This window comes from Dicentrarchus labrax, unplaced genomic scaffold (assembly GCF_905237075.1).
Source record: "Dicentrarchus labrax unplaced genomic scaffold, dlabrax2021, whole genome shotgun sequence".
NCBI lineage: Eukaryota > Metazoa > Chordata > Actinopteri > Moronidae > Dicentrarchus > Dicentrarchus labrax.
Genome location: NW_026136711.1, coordinates 17,183,879 through 17,200,735, shown reverse-complemented (window position 1 = coordinate 17,200,735; position 16,857 = coordinate 17,183,879). Strand labels below are relative to the sequence as shown.

The 16,857-nt window shown below is 39.2% G+C and overlaps 2 protein-coding genes across 2 annotated transcripts; both read right to left on the bottom strand.

Moving 5' to 3' along the window:
* Positions 1-1,942: 1,942 nt before the first annotated feature.
* Positions 1,943-7,934, bottom strand: slc6a14 (solute carrier family 6 member 14). The gene is made up of 15 exons (XM_051416063.1): positions 7,846-7,934; positions 6,990-7,134; positions 6,767-6,898; positions 6,213-6,374; positions 5,868-5,982; positions 5,650-5,782; positions 4,755-4,895; positions 4,532-4,667; positions 4,342-4,434; positions 4,135-4,260; positions 3,935-4,053; positions 3,670-3,769; positions 3,466-3,575; positions 2,959-3,126; positions 1,943-2,795 (listed from the first exon to the last, which is right to left on the bottom strand). Exons 1-15 carry the CDS (start codon positions 7,909-7,911, stop codon positions 2,640-2,642), a joined length of 1,902 nt encoding a protein of 633 aa, XP_051272023.1. The 5' UTR covers positions 7,912-7,934; the 3' UTR covers positions 1,943-2,639.
* Positions 7,935-10,402: 2,468 nt separating this feature from the next.
* fmoda (fibromodulin a) lies at positions 10,403-14,971 on the bottom strand. The gene is made up of 6 exons (XM_051415987.1): positions 14,857-14,971; positions 13,809-14,190; positions 12,399-12,521; positions 12,157-12,297; positions 11,801-12,068; positions 10,403-11,444 (listed from the first exon to the last, which is right to left on the bottom strand). Exons 2-6 carry the CDS (start codon positions 14,160-14,162, stop codon positions 11,293-11,295), a joined length of 1,038 nt encoding a protein of 345 aa, XP_051271947.1. The 5' UTR covers positions 14,163-14,190; positions 14,857-14,971; the 3' UTR covers positions 10,403-11,292.
* Positions 14,972-16,857: the final 1,886 nt, after the last annotated feature.

Sequence of the window (16,857 nt, the reverse complement as noted above, 5' to 3'; positions counted from 1 at the left end):
GCAGTGTTTTAAATGTGTCAGTCAAAATGTTATTACCTCACCTGTTATTTTAACTTTGTTTTAACAGCAAATGTTTATATTGTTTAAATGATTTTTGTTTTTTTAATAAACAAGACCAGTATGTAGAATTCAGTAGTATGCAGTGGTAAAGTTGCAAATTGCAACCAACTGAATACAGCTCAGTCTTCCAAGTGTGTAGGAGAAACTACGGTGGCCACAAAACTAGCAAAAAAAAAAACATAAAAGGCCTTATTTAGAGCCAGTGTTTGGTTTGTCCTCTCTAGGCTACTGTAGAAACATGGCGGTTCAACATAGTGAACACCGGGGGAGAGGATTCACTCCCTCTGTAGATAAAATGGCTCAGTAAGGTAACCTATGAATATTATGCTGCGTTGAACATTAATATTTCACTAGAAACAACAATAGGTATAGTTTGTGTAAACCAAAAGCTAGAATGCATTATATTACCTCTGGAAGCCGAAAGACTGTAATATTTAACAAAACACCTCAATTGTAGTCAGTGGTCAGTAATATAAATCATTAGTAGGGCAGCACATAGTCTATTAAACTGCAAGTATCCATAGCTGCAGTTACTTGCTAACAGTTTCACTATTTTTTCACATACTTCACATACAGTACTTTCTGCTGATGTGATCACATGGCAACTAATGACAGATATACAGTATACTGTCAAATCTGCACTAATCTACTTACAGCACACCAGACACACTTGTGTACCTGTTAGGGTGTATATTTATAATGAAGTTTTGGGGTTTTTTAGATAAAAAACTGGAAACTAAGGTCCTAAAGATAACTATTGACTTGGGGCGTAGATTTGGTTTGGTAAGAAGTGCACACGCCTACAGGGTGATACAGGGTGGTGTGTGATTGTATTTCGGATTGTATCTTCTTTCTAACTACCACTGCAGTAACGAATGAGACGCTCTAAAGCCTGTCTGGTTAAAAGACTGAGATCAGCTGAACATATCTCAGTTTGTGCAGTGACGTCAGACAGCTGCATAGTTACTGAAAGCAGATCTAATAACAGAGTAATCATGTGACCACAAATGACATCACCAATGACACGTACATAGACATACATGTGAAACTCCTGCACAAAAGCCATTCATCAACAGCTTGTTACAACACCTCAGCTTTTATTATGGTCACAGTTGAATAAGCAGTCACACATGAAGCACAACTAGTTTGACACTAGTTTGCTGTACACACATACAGATAAGTTCTTCTGTAAATATGAAGTCAGTAAATACTGGCTTACAAATCCAAAACATCCTAAAACCAACGTTGATCTAGTTTTACAGCTTCTCCTGGAACTGAGACTGCTCCTCAAGATGTTTGTTTTTGGTTTTAGTTTACTTGATATTATGAGAGCAGAGACCTGACAGTGAATCACATACAACATAAAAAGAAAGTTGGTCATTACTAATAATAGTCAAAAGTGTCCTAATGTGGTGTCCTAAAGGGGTCCATTTTAGATCTAATCTTCTCATGAAGTAAGCTGTTTTTGCAAATTATTCCTCCTGCTTTGTAAAAACACATTATATTTATATTATAATATAAAACAAGCCAACAGTTATTGCAGGGGTGGCCATTGTTTTAAGCTCTATTGGTGCTGTCAAAAAATAGACAAAGCAACCTGTTGGCAGGATGAACTGCTAACAGACTGACATGACGCTACACTTGCAATATTTATCTAATAAGATAATGAGACGAGCTTAAAGAACTCTATAATGGTTGAGTTGGGAGATGAACTGTGTAACACAAGACCCTGCCACTGAAGCCCATGTGAGATCAGCTTTTACACATTTAGCAATATCTGATCTACTGTATAGAAATATGGCATTTAAAGCAGCTTGACATTTTTGTTTGTCTCATCCATCCATGCTGTATTAATCTAAAGAATTTCATCACATATCAGAGATGCAGAAAGAAGTTATTTATTGTAGAATATCAGAGGTGAGCAACAGAGAAAGTACAACAAGTAGGAAAGACTAGCATGATTACTGACACAGAAATAGGCACTACTGATAGATCATTAAATGTTAAAAAAGTCCATGGATCATTGACAAAATAAGAAACACCGCCAGATTCTAAAGCCCCAATCAACCAAAAAGATGTATATATACATTCAATCAAACAATTTCCATTATCATGAAAGCCTTACTATTATTATTCTAAGTAGCTTTCAACCACTTTTAACTCATTGTTTTCAGTCATTGGTCTGTTGTTGGCGAGTCCTAAATGGCTCTGTTCCATTTACTGTAAACACATGACCTCGCACAATCTTGTTATATGCCGCCTACCCCAGCAGGACGCGGTGGACAGCAGTCCAAAGTGTGGCTGGTGAAGAGAGTCAAAGAGACCTAGATAGTCTTCCCTGAAGGTAGTAACCAAAGCACAGCTGAATGGTGCACTTGGTGCTGGCCGGTTGGACACTTAAACAGGAACAACGGGATGCCCATTTCTGCTGAAATATTCTGCAAATATTTACATTTAATATTGATAATCTGCTGTGAGTTTGTATTTGAGTCAGTCATTGTCTCCTGCTGGTCAAAAATCATGCAACAAGGTGTTACACTGCTTCACAAAAGGGAAGACAACGTAAACAAAATCACACATCAGAGCCATGAGCTGGAGATTACATTAACGTTTACATCTGGTTTGGTCCAGGATGTCATCCTGTTGCGGCAGCGTTCTTCTGAGTAGCGCTCTCCTCGATGGATGTCCAGGTAGGGATGCCATTCTTTAGCTGGAGCACATAATGACTTCACACGCTGTGGAAAGTTAGAGATTAGCATCCTTTCTTTTCACTTCCTTGAATTCATATAGAAATACCAGTTGTAAAGTATGCAATGCTTTGAAAAAATGTCGGAAAAGACAAGAGTGGTGGGTCAAACCACCATAATTCGTCAGCTATCATAACACACAAAAACACACCTTCCAGACGCTTCCCTCTGCTCTCATCAGCTTATACACAGCGACAACAGGGATCCATAGGAGGACAAATACAGCCATGCACCAGCCCAGAGCCAAGCCCCAGTCTGGGAACTGGACTGCTTCATAGGAAGGTGGTGTAAAGGTCATCAGAGACCACACCAAGATCACCTGGACAACAAAGTCAACCCCTTTCATTCATTAAACATGATCCAAACTAACATGATGTATATGTTTGAGAGGGTTTAATCTGAATATTTAGAAGCAATTTGGACATGTATAGCAGTTACATAGAGACCTTACATACAAACATGAAATCTAAATTGAATTCACTGTAATTCAATTTCAGATCTGGAAATACAAGTTCAGATAACCAGCCACTTTTTAGTGTAGATAGTGTCATTACAATAATTCTTGATTAAACACCTGTCATGGCACTCATACATGTAAAGTGTCAAGTAAAAGCAGACATGTGAATATTTTATGGGCACTGTCAGAAGTTGTACTCACCACTATGATACACGGGCTGAGGAAAAACCAACATGCTCTCCACCACAGCCAGAAAGTGAAACTCTTATTTCCAAGCATCATCTCAATGTCTTTAATAAAACGGTTCCCTCCTGGAAACATAAGAAGAATACACACACATACACAGCTAGAGTTTAAGGCTCACTGTCACCTTTATATGCACATATCTCAAATGCTCATATTTACCATATATGTAGCAGACACCAATGATCTCGAAGAGAGCCAAAAATAGCAGCACCCAACTGGCAACAAACTGGTCGATTAGAGTCACCCAGTATATTCCTGCCTATCCCAGACACACACACACACACACACACACACACACACACACACACACACACACACACAGAGAGAGAGAGAGAGAGAGAGAGAGAGAGAGAGAGAGAGAGAGAGAGAGTAGGTTGGCTAGGCCAATGTCAGACAACATAAAGTTAAACAAAGGCAGACTTACCCTTGTGACACATGGCAGGCCCAGGAAGTAGAGGACTGAACATGTCGTTAAAGTCAGTAAAGTACGTTTGGGTTTGAAGACTTTAGGGAAGGCATCAAGCAGGCAGGTTGTGACCACCTCTAATGACAAGAAGAGACATTTCAGGCTGCATGAACGTATTCTAACTGTTATGAGATATGAATTGCAACTGAAGATCTCACCTATTCCTGCAAACTGAGAGTCCAGACCAACAGTGAGAAGCATGAAGAAGAACAAAATGGACCAAAGAGGGGAAATCGGAAGCTTTGAGAGAGCATCTGGATATGCTATGAATGCCAGGCCAAATCCTGCACAAAGACAAAGAAACAAAACATCAGAGATGTTCAAAATGTTTATAACTTGGTGCCCAAATGGTGTGTTTGTCTGACCTTCCTTCACCACTTCTCCCACAGGCATTTTGTAGATGTGAGCCATGTGACCCAAGATGGAAAATATGGCAAAACCTGCCAATACACTGGTGCCTAGGAAAAGATTAAAATAGCTAAATAGATTGAAATAAATACATACATTATTTAAAGGTTTATTTAAATGGTGCTGTTACAGTAGCTGTGCTCCTACCAGCATTAGTAAGTGTTACGACAAATGAGTCCTTGAATACATTGTTGTGGAAGTTGTTGTAGGAAGCAAGAGTCATGACTCCACCCCAGCCAATCGAGAGAGAGTAGAAAGTTTGAGTCGCTGCATCTTTCCACACCTAAAAAACACACAGTCATGCTTTAAATCAAAAGGGATTAGATTACTGTACTGTGTTGCAGATAAATAAAGATAGTTGGGTTCATACCTGTGCTTCTGTCAGTTTAGTCAAATTGGATTGGGAACCAATGTAGAACTCTATCCCATCTCTAGCTCCCTCCAGTGTCGCACCTCTGATCAGCAAGATCAGAATCACCACATACGGAAATGTAGCTGTGAAATACACAACCTGGAGAGACAAAAACAAGTTAAAATTGTGAAAAAGCAATTTATACATTTATATTTTCTTCTTGCTTCTAGGTGTCTCATGCATAAATTGTAAAACTATAAGGGCTATATACAATTACAATCGTGTATATTTGTAAAGAATAGTTTGACTGTTTAAATTCACTTATTTGCTCTCTTGCTGAGAGTTAAGATGAGACGATTGAAACCACAATCTTAGCTGGTTAGCTTAGACAAACCAAACACTGTCTCTAGATAGGTATAGATAGATCTGTTGGTTGGTCCACCATTTGGGTCCAGACTGAAATATCTCAATAACTATTTTCCATTAGATGAATTGCCATGCAATTTGGTACAGATGTCGACAGTATAGTGGGGATGAATCCTAATGTCTTTGGTGATCCCCTGACTTTTCTTCTAGCGCCCCCAGCAGCTCAAAATCTCAGATTAAACATGTTAGCACTGTGAGCATCCCAGCATGTTGATGTTAACATTGAGCTAAAAGAAGCCCTACGTACATCTTCACAGATCTGCTTGCATGGTTGTAGACTCTTAGTCTACTGGTCTTGTTATTGTACAGACTCTCTATGCAAAAAGATGTGTGTAAATGTGAGACATTTGCTTGCTTTGCATTGCAGAAATCCCTTCAGACAAAAATGACAGGCTAATGATTTTTGCAGATGTATTGAAATATGCATTGGCCTTTGGACAAGTTGGACTGTGGACAAGGACTTGCTATAAGGTAGATGTTGACTTACTTTCCCAGATGACTTGATGCCTTTGCTGAGTGCTGCAGCAACAAGCATGGAGCTCAGCAGCAGGCAGAGGGCCAAGTGCCAAACTACTGGTCCTGTTTCATCTAGACCACTGGATCTCTGCAGAGCCACGCGACTGAGGAGGAGAGAATGTATAGCCACAGCAGTTTGACTGAAAGTGTGTGTATTTGTGCTTGTTTGCACAAGTGAGTGATTCTTACTTCCAATACTGCTCACTCGGGCTCTGGACTGGAACTGTGATCATGTTGGAGGAAGGACAAGAGCTGTTTCCCTGAGTCCAGTTGGCCACTACAACACCACTTACATTACAATACACTAGAAAGGTAAAAAAAAAAAAAAAAAAAAAGGGTAGTGAGTATGTACAAACATTAATTTCTCAGAATGAAAGAATTATTTGATTATTTAGCTTTGAAAATAGGTTTAAGTAGATTAAATGTTTTCCAGGTATTTTCATCCCGTCATCATTATTTTTATGTAACCCCCCACCACAGGAGAACGACACATCAGCATCCACCAAACAACAGATTTGATCAACACATCTTTACCTGTAGGCACGCTGCTGCAGTTACCGTCTGCCCAACTGAGGCAGCTGGACCATGGCAGGGGAGACTGGAAGGAGGCGAACATGTAGTACAGACTGTAGGCGATGATGACGTTATAATAAACGGATACTATCAGAGTCACTATAACCATGGCAATTCCAACACCTGGAGAGGTAGAGAGAGGTTATAAGGCACTGTACAAAATGTCAGGCTTTTCTCATTCTTTTCAACTCTCAAAAGGAATCATAAAATCAAAGCAGGAAACTTTGATGAACAGATTTTCTGCAACAGATTTAATTCAACAAAGCTAACCTTTCATTCATTGTCATTATGACTTTTTGTTGCTTTGATTAAAGTGACGTTGTAATGTTTACTGTCATCAGTACATCATAAAGTGCAAGTCAATATCATCACCTCAAGCTTTCTTCATCATTTTAGTTTAAGTTATTTAATTAAACTTAAATGATATAGAGTCAGGTGCCAATATGAGCACTGACACAGGCTTTTCTTGCTGTAATAGTTTATCCTGTTCATATTGGGCATTAAAAGTTGTTTACCTTGTAGGATTGGCACTGCTCTCCATATGTTAATTGGACCTTGGCTGCAAAACTGACCAAAGGCACTTTCCAGGAAGAAAAGAGGAATTCCAGTCACCACCAACATCACAAAGTAGGGGATAAGAAAGGCTCCTGCTCAAAAATGACAAAAACAACAACATTAACAGCTTTATCAAACAGGATTTCCAAAACTAGTGGCTTACAGTAGACACCAACTATTTACCCCCTCCATTCTTGTAGGCCAAATATGGAAATCTCCAGATATTTCCCAGTCCAACAGCATAGCCGATTGTAGAGAGGATGTATTCCTTCTTGCTGGCCCAGTTACCACGTTCAGTATTCTCATCACCATCATCCACAGGTGGGTCCTGCTCATTAAAAAAAGTTTCAAAACTTAACTGAAGTGGTAAAAGTTGTAAAATGTATGTACTGTATGTTGTATATGGAACATGTTAACAACAACTCACAACTCACAAATAGACAACAGTCTATTTTAGAAAGATGCAATACACATTTTGGCAATGCTATATAATAATATGTGACTAAAATATACAGATATCATAGGACAGTATTTCTCAGCTGAGGGCTGAAACCACAGAGTCACTCCTGCAGCTGATTTCACAGTTGATCATCTTATATCAGGGGACCTAACCAGTGAGATCACTGCTGCAAGATATAGAACACATTAATTAAACAATCATTCCAACTACAGTAAGCATTGTCATTGTCTCAGCTGTTATCGTACAGTTATTATTCCTGAATGCAAGTATTCACTGGGCCTTTTTTTTATTACATCCATTCTTGCGACAATTCCACTTATGTGGCCACTTAAATTATGCCATTACCTATTAAATTGAGATCTTGTGTCACCTTCCTGCTTTAGCAGCATGTCCTAAAAAACACACTTTTCTAAATCTATTACAATTAAAAAAAAAATCTAAATTAAGAACCAAATCTGGCAAACAATATGTATTGTTTTCTGTTCGTTTGCTGTTGTAATCCACATTGGATTATTTAAAAAAAATCATAACTACATGTTATTCAATGTAATTATTGTGTTGAGTGAAAGTGTATCCTACCTGGTCGACAACAGCAGGATTTCTGAAAATGAAATCCTTAAAAGTGTTCCAGCCGTATTCCCTCATATCCTTTCACCTGCTTGTTGATGGTCTGTATAAAAAATTCAAATCACTCAGGTAGGTCTGTTTTAAAGCCCCCCTCCTTCGACAGACAAGGGAGTGATATTTTCCAACCAATCAGCTGCCCAGACCCTCCCCCACAACGCCACTGAGGTGGTTGCTGGTTGTCTGTGTACAATTCACCTTAAAAAAAAAATGGAATCATGATTTAATGTGCATTAGTGAGGAAGTTTCCCTCTTGATAACAATAGCGACTGACTCTCAGTCTGATATAGAGCTGGTTAGTGTTGCTTTCTGTGTTATGTCAGTAATTCTAATTTCCTATGGGGCTCATTTCTGCTCTATTACTTTATATCATTCATCCAAAATGTATACTGTGTAACTGTATATGACTCTACAACTCAGACTGTGTGTGATAACAACATTATTCCCTCTTTATTGATAAACAGTGTGTGTGTGTGTGTGTGTGTGTGTGTGTGTGTGTGTGTGTGTGTGTGTGTGTGTGTGTGTGTGTGTGTGTGACTCAGGTGAATGACTATGAGTAACCATATCTTAACAGGGAGGCTACTCCCAAAAGCCACTGCTGTGACTGATGATGGATAGATCTCATTTTGGTCAGTGACATGTACACATAATCACTGTACTGTTCGCACATGTAGATCTCTGTAACCTGTAATCACAACCCGATGATGTGACCACAACCGTGTCAGATGACATGACTGGTGACACAGAGAGATGACAGAAAATGTCCCGCATTACCCGTTAATCAACAGATTATTACAATTACTCTTGGGGTAATAGTCATAAACAGACACACATGCACCTCAAAACCGTCAAGTATGTTGAATGAATTATTTTCTTATATGGTATAAGGCACATTTCTTAGTAAATAGTTGCCTGTTTACACATCCAGCAACATTATTATTCATGTGGTGTTGTGTTTCCTACCATCTAGCTAATGTAATGTAATATTTATGTATGTAATATGTACTCTACTTTTACCTCTCTTTAGGTCCACCAACTCTCTTTTTAGCAGCTAAATGCTCCATTATGTTTACTAACTAGTTGCACAACACACACACACACACACACACACACACACACACACACACACACACACACACACACACACACACACACACAACACACAGAGTTTTAGAGACACCTGAGACACTCACAGAACTTTCCTTCACCATTGTCTCCGCTGGACTTAATTGCAAATACTGAACACAAATACATAACATATCTATTGTAAGTATTATATATTACAATATACCTATACATAAATATGTTATGACAGCTTTATAAAAAACACATTTTCCTCATCTATTTACTGTAAGTGATCCATTGTATTGTAACAGAAGTGTTATGGCACAGGCTCAAACGATACAAACTTCAGGACAGTCAGTTAAAAGCCTGATGAATTCTGGACATAATTAGTTTAATCACACACATAGGTGAGCACAAAATCTTCCAAAAAGCATATAGTGCACGCCTTATTTATAATTACTGACCTTCTGGTGATGCATCATATTGAAAGACACATTTTTGGTAGAGTGAATAGTATCATCAGTTATAACTGACCTCTTGGCACTTACTCAGAGTTACGGGTATATCTCTGCTCAGTGTCCTCACTGTACCAATGTGTAATGCACTCTGCTTGTTTTGGTTTCTGAGCCATTTTGGTCAGTGACATGTGACCACAACCTAACCGCTGTAAATCTATAATATACATTAGCTGTAATGACGCTATCTTCTGGTGTGGCCACAGATTACAAAACATAGTGATAGAGAAAACATAGTGATAGAGAGAAACATGATAAATATAGAGTGTCCTGTGTCCTCTGACTACCCCACCACTGGCCAGCTGACACACAGAGGGTTTGGCCCTAAGGCAACAGGTCATCACCTTTCACATTGTCAGAGTTAGATAAACCCACATGCACAAATCAATCTCCAAAATACCTGGTTCAGCTTAGAAAATGGTAGGCAGGAAGAGGAAGGTAAAGATAATAACGACTTATTTGGCTCCTCTATAGAGTCCAAAACGTCTAGTGTCCTGAATGACATTGCTGACATTTCTCCTCTTAAACAACTTGGATATGGTGAAACGTTACTGACACCATGAGCAGATAAAGATCTGTAATCTTTTAAAAATAGTCTCTCTATGTAAATGTATTCTAAAGGCATGTCTCATAAAAGTTCTCATATCCTTCAAATGAACCTTTAAGGTGACAAGTGCATGTTTCTGTTTAACAGTGAGAGAGTGTCTAGATTCAAAAGACTGATTTATTATATCAGTTCAGCATAAACAAAAACTGACTCTGTTCTGAGCAAATTATGTTATAATGCTCCAGTGTTTCTGTTTAATCCACCTTTAGTCTATAAAATCACTGAATCAAACCCACATCACACACACACACACACACACACACACACACACACACACACACAGACAAGAGACAGTAAATAACAGCACACTACAAAATACTGGATGTAGTATAAAAACATTTTTAAAAATTCCAACTTTTATTTATTTTGCAATATGCTCATAAACCTAAATCCTTTGTCAGTATTATAAACAATCCCTGCAATGCTCATAATTCATACACTCAAAGGCTTCTGTGTGTGATTCACTACAGTACAGTATGGAGATATTGTTCACATGGTACATAGATATCTAGCTATGTCTCAAAGGAAAGTTGATTTCACCTTGAAAAGAGGATTCCAAAGATATCGCTTTGGGACATGGTGAAGAAAATGCTTTCACATTAGCTAATGATTTGAAATTAAACAATTCACATAACATACATAATTGTGTTTTTTTTTATCAACTTATCAGACAAATCAATTGAAGGCATGCTTTGTAGGGAGACAGAGAGAAAGAAACAGTGACATAAAGACAGCTACAAACACTGATTACAAAGATCATTGATCCTCACAACAACATATAAAGAGGATCAGGGTCAAATAACTTTCAATACGCAAGAAAGAAACATCATATGTGGCTCATACAGTATCTTATTAGGCTTATACACTTTGTTTTGTGGCTTAGGGCTCATTTAGCTCTATTTAATCAAATAAAACCAGACGTGGCTATTTATCAAGATTTGACATAATGTTTAAAGAAAGATTGACTTGTTTATATTTTCCACAGAAAATGTAGAGCGAAATGTGACAAGTAATTCCACTGCCATGTAAACAACCACATATGACAATCACTGCGATGTGAATAATGGATATTACAGTACAAACTGCTGCCACCTGCTGTCGATATTAAATTATATCATCAACCCTGCGGTGCTTTGGTTTTGGCATGTCTCACTTATAATGTGTCACACTTGGTGCATGCTATAAACTGAGTCACACATTGTGTCATACACACAGTTAGACCTCAATGGTGGAAGCCTGGCGCAGGCAGAGGGCTGAGTCTGATGGGATGTCCTGGCGACTGATCTCGTTCCCATCCAGCCGCAGAGTCTGCAGTCTGGAGAAGTTGGTCACATCCACAATGCTGCAGAAACTACCCAGAGTGAACTCTAGAGGGACAGATGGAGAGGTGGTAATGAATTAATTTCTGTACACAAACAATAATATCTAATATGTTAGTAATACGTCCTCTCAAACTTCCACAACATGGCAACATTTGCTGCAAGAGACTTTAATACTAAAGATAATCTGCTTTATCTGTGGTACACACAGTGGGACAGTGTAGCTGTAGAATGATCAGGTTTGATTGACAGTGGAAACATCAGCAAACAACTCCATAACTGTCTCATTTTGATTCAGATGTTGATTGAGAAAAGGTTTTCAGACCCTTTGATAACTTATATATAATGTATATCATGTATGATGTGTGTACACAAATATTGAATAAAGCATGTATTTATTTTACCCTTGATCTGGTTGGCTTGGAGATAGAGGTGCTGTAGTGTGGTGCTCACTGGGGGGATTCTCTCCAGTTTATTGAAGCTCAGGTCCAGCTCCACCAGCCCAGTCACATTAAAGGTGTTGGGAGGGATACCCTTGTCTGTCAGCTGGTTGTGGGCCATCCTGATGTACTGCAGCTGAGTGAAACGGCCCAGGAAGCTCTCTGGTAGAGCATCAATGGAGTTGGACTCCAGGTAGAGTTGGTGCAGAGGTTCAGGAAGTCCCTCTGGGACCTGGGATCAGTTAATGAAAATATTGTGGGAGCACTGAAGATTATCCATTTACTTACTGGGGCATTTGCAAACAGATACACACAATTACCTTTGTCAACTTGTTGCCGCTGATGTCCAGCAGTGTGAGGGATTTCAGTGCCTTCAGTGATGTGCCCACCTCAGTAACAGCGTTGTCATGGAGATACAGAATAGTGAGGTTATCCATTCCCTCGAGGTCTGCAGAGGTTATCTAGGCAACAGTAAAAATATTTAGTCTAATGTCATATGGCTAAAATAGTTAACTAGAACGAGAGGGACTCTGCATGGATATCAGACTATGCAAAACATTACCTTTTCAATCCTGTTGTGGTTAATTCTCAGGTCGCGCAGGGTGCGAGGGAGGTTTGAAGGAATGCTGGTCAAATTGTTGTGTTGTAGGTATAAACGCTCTAGTCCCTCCAACTTCAGAAATGCCTATAAAAATGAACAGCTCACTAATATCCACATAATACTTCCTCAACAGCATGAAAAAAGATTAAAATTGCATTAAGTTATTCCTTTTGCAACAAACAATGTCAGCCCTGTGTTTTATTATTAAAATAAATAAAAAAGGTATTTGTGGAAATATCAGAAAAGCACTGTTCTCTCGGCAGGCTGGAGAAGTCTGTCAGTGTTTGATTGTCAGCAGCTGGCAAACAGTGTATTGTTAACATAGTTACAGAAGAGTAAACACACAACCATTAAATCCAACCTAAGTCACATTTGCAAGTATGTTTAAATACTGTTCAACGTGCTGCAGCTAACCAGCGAATTAGCTGTAAAACCTGCAAACTGACATTATCACGGCACTTTTCCCGAGTGAATGCTTGTTTGGGTGCTCAGGTAAGGTGCAGGACAAGACGTTCATGTTTGTAAGTTGGACAAGACGGCAATGCTAGGGGAAGCTAATGTAGGTTTCTGTCCGTGTCTGTGGCTCTTGTATTGTTGTGTAGCAAGCGGTGGTCTGGTTGTTACTCAGAAAGTAGTGTCCATGCCATGGACACCACTTATTTTGTTCCATTGTGGAATTGTTGAGGGTGGATACATTTTAAATTTAGTCAAATAAAATGGCTTCCCTATATAGCAAATAGTGAGTGATTTTGGTCACAACTAGTGTGATCAGTGACGTTATTGCTTTTTTTGCAAACAAGTTATGCATCTACACTGACGGTATTTGGACAGATAAATGCATTTCAGTTGGACTTTAAATGGCCCAATGCATAAAAATACACATTTTGTAAAAGGAGCAGTGTGTATGATTTATATTATATTTATATATATTTATCTAGCAGTGAGAAGTAACTGAAGGGAAACTACAAAACTAGCAGGAAATGCAAAACAGCCTGATCTACAGCCATTGTTTGGTTTGTCCATTCTGAGCTACTGTAGAAACATGGCGGTACAACATGGCGGACTCCACAGAAGAGGACCCGCTCCCTCTGTAGATAAAAACAGCTCATTCTAAGATAACAAAAACACAACAATTCTTATTTTCAGGTGATCATACACTAATAAAAACACACCAATGAATATTTCATTTCTGCCAGTAGATCTTCCTAAATATTACACACTGGACCTTTAACTCACATATTCAGCAAGAAAATAATTACTTTTTGCTTTGTAATTACACAGTCTGCCACCTGCCAGCCATCTGACAACCATTTAGACCAGCATGAGCTCACATGTGTGACTCTTTCTGACTGAGAGCAGACGTAGGTTTACCTTCTTGCCAATGGCATCAGATGTCAGCTGGTTGTAGTGCATCATGAGCCACACCAGATTGGTTGCATTGACTAGAGCTGAGTCAGGCACAGCTGTGATGGCATTGTTTTGGAGGTACAAGTATTTCACACGAGAGGGGATGGTTGGCATGGCTGTAAGGCCCCGCCCATCACAGTACATGGCGACTGGGAAGGAGGGGGGGCAGTCACATTCATCTGGACATGCCCCTCCTGTGGTGTCTCCCTGCAGGGAGCCATAGCTCTGCCGGCTGTACAACCAGGCAAAGGGGTCCCGTCCATGGCAGAGAGAGAGTGGAAGCAGGGCAGACAAGAGGAAGATAATCACCACACGCATGGTCACAGTCACAAATCTTCAGTGTAATCTAATAGAGACAAAGACAGAGACAAGGCAATACAGTTCAAAATAGAAATAAAGTAATTCACAAATTAACAAAATAATTTATATTGACTGATATTTCAGTATATAAATACAATTTTCAAAGTAAAAATGTGTTCTTGTGCTGTCCCTTTGTATCAACAAAGAACAATTCCTCTCTTAAAGTCACATAGTCAATAGTCAAGTCAAATAATAAGAACATAATGTCTCCCACACCTTTAGAAAACAAGCTGCTATTGTTCAAGAATATTTTTTCCAACAAACACCAACACAAACTCAAAGTTATCAATTGTATTAAATGAAGTCAAATGTGCAGTGCATTCACTGACTGTGTTTTGGGAAATGTAGCTTCCTGCAGAGGGGTACATTCTTAGTGGTCTTAACCCACAGGGAATCCAGAGAGGAAGCATTAAAAAAAGGAAAACTAGCCATGAATGCCAGCTTTGTTAATGGTTCTCCCTGCTGCCCCAAAATTATGGGAAAATATCCAATAATTACCCTCTAAACGGCAGCAGAAAAAAAAGCTCAAACAAAAATATGACTCTATCATCATGTGTTTATTCATCTCCTATAAGGTTTCATAGAAAAATACCACAAGACTAATAGAGACATGTTCACAAACATGCATGTACATACTAACACACGCACTTACCTGATCAGAGAGACTGGCCCTCCTTGTCCCCTCTCTCTCTCAGAGTGTGTTCAAGACTGGATGGGACTCTGACAAACACTTTGTAGAAAAATGTTCTCCCCTCCCTGCTCTCTTTTCCGTTCTGCCATCCCCCCTCTCCATCCCTCCCTCTGATCCTTCACTCTTGGTTCCTTCCACCCCCTTATCCCACCGCCTGCACCCCATTTTGTTCACTCAGGCATGGCCCAACACACCCCACTCCAGAGCCTCTTTTTCCACTAATGTAAGTGATGTGAGACACAGTGGCTGTGAGGGATTGTTCCCATCTGTGTGCAGAACATTCAGTCCCTTTTAGCAGAACCCCACTATTTCTTCAACATTTAGACCTTTGCACCTTTTCATTTGATACTTCTGGCTCACTGGAACCCATCTGAACAATGCAATACACTACCAATACCTGAGAAAAAATAATTACTGGGTGAGAGGTAGTGTATGTGTGCAATTTAGTTTATAGTGTAGTAACTTGTTACTGTGCAATATTGCAGCAACAACTAGCTGGACATTTTAATAGTGACTCCATATCCTTGGCAACTTTTTTCCTGGTTATGGTAGTTAACAGTGTGAAACGTGTCTGTAGAATCATGTCATTGTTGAAGGTGATTTATAATCTTACAGCAATAGTCCTGACAATAATAGGATAAGTGACAATACTATACAAAGATCACAGTTTTTTGCTTTCCAGCATAATTTAAATATATAGCCTGATAATGGATAACAACTACCATATTATTCAAATGCTCTTCTGCCCACTTAACAAAGATCCCTGTGGCAGCTGACAAAGTTTTGTCGAAGAGGTGGATCCAACTCTCTCCTTTCCTGTCCAACAGACTTACATCTTGTAAAGGGTTAAATGAAAACATGTGTGACAGTCCTCTCATGTTGTCTGTCTGGTCTCAATGTGGGCCTCTTCCTGCTCTGTATCTTTTCTCTGACACGAGCTCCATTTGAATCAGTGTTTTTCACTCGCTTTTATCTTTTAGCTCTGCAAACAGTTGAAGATTCTCCAATTCATTTGATCACTTTTTCCTCTCCCCATCTCCTCTGTTTGCTGTTACCATCAGACATCTTTCTATAATGTAACAAGGGAAGAGTAGTGTGATTGTTGCATAAGTAGCTAAACATGTTTGCAGGGAAGATGGTGTGTCTGGGTATTATTTGTTAGGAAATGAGATTCTGTGGTTTCAAGTATTCGACACAGAAATATTCTGTGGTAGACTGATGGTTGAGCAAAGACAGCACTAAAGAAAGAGTTTTCTTTAGATTTGTCATTTGAATTTATTGAAAGGATTTCATGTAGACTATAAACCTCACTGGCTTGTGTTTCCCCCAGAGATCCACAAATTATAATCAACAAAAGATCTGGGGATTTGTGGAAGTGGTACAGTACACTACTGGTGATGTAATGGGTTACTGTGGCGAAAGGCAGAAATTTGGCAAATGACTTTGTCTGACCTGACTTATTTGCTTTCTTGTTGAGTTAGATGAGAAGATCAATACCACTCTGATGCCTTTCTGCTAAATATAAAGCAAGTGGCAGGAGATAGTGAGGGACAGTATGAAAAAATAGTGGGGTACCCTGCATTTTTAAATATCCAAGCTACCATCAATTGCAAACGCAATTTTTTAATTTCCCTCAAAAATGGCATCCTTCAAAAAAAATGGTCAACTGATGAAGTGCAGGCGTATCAATAACAGTATCCTTGCATATCCTCTGTTAGCAGCAGAGTAGCAGCTCCTTTTTGTGTGTGTAGTTGGTGTGTGGATGAGTGAAAAAGAGAGAAAGCTGTGAATGTGAGTGGTGTAGAGGAAAAAGAGAACAGTGAAGTTGTCAGTCTGGCTGTAATTGTAGAGTGTAGGTTACAGCTTGTCAGAGAATAAAGGCTGTAGCTTTTCAAGACAAAGTAAAGATCCTTCTAGTTTCCTGGTTGCTTTTACAACTGTGTCACTGACAATCAGCTCTGC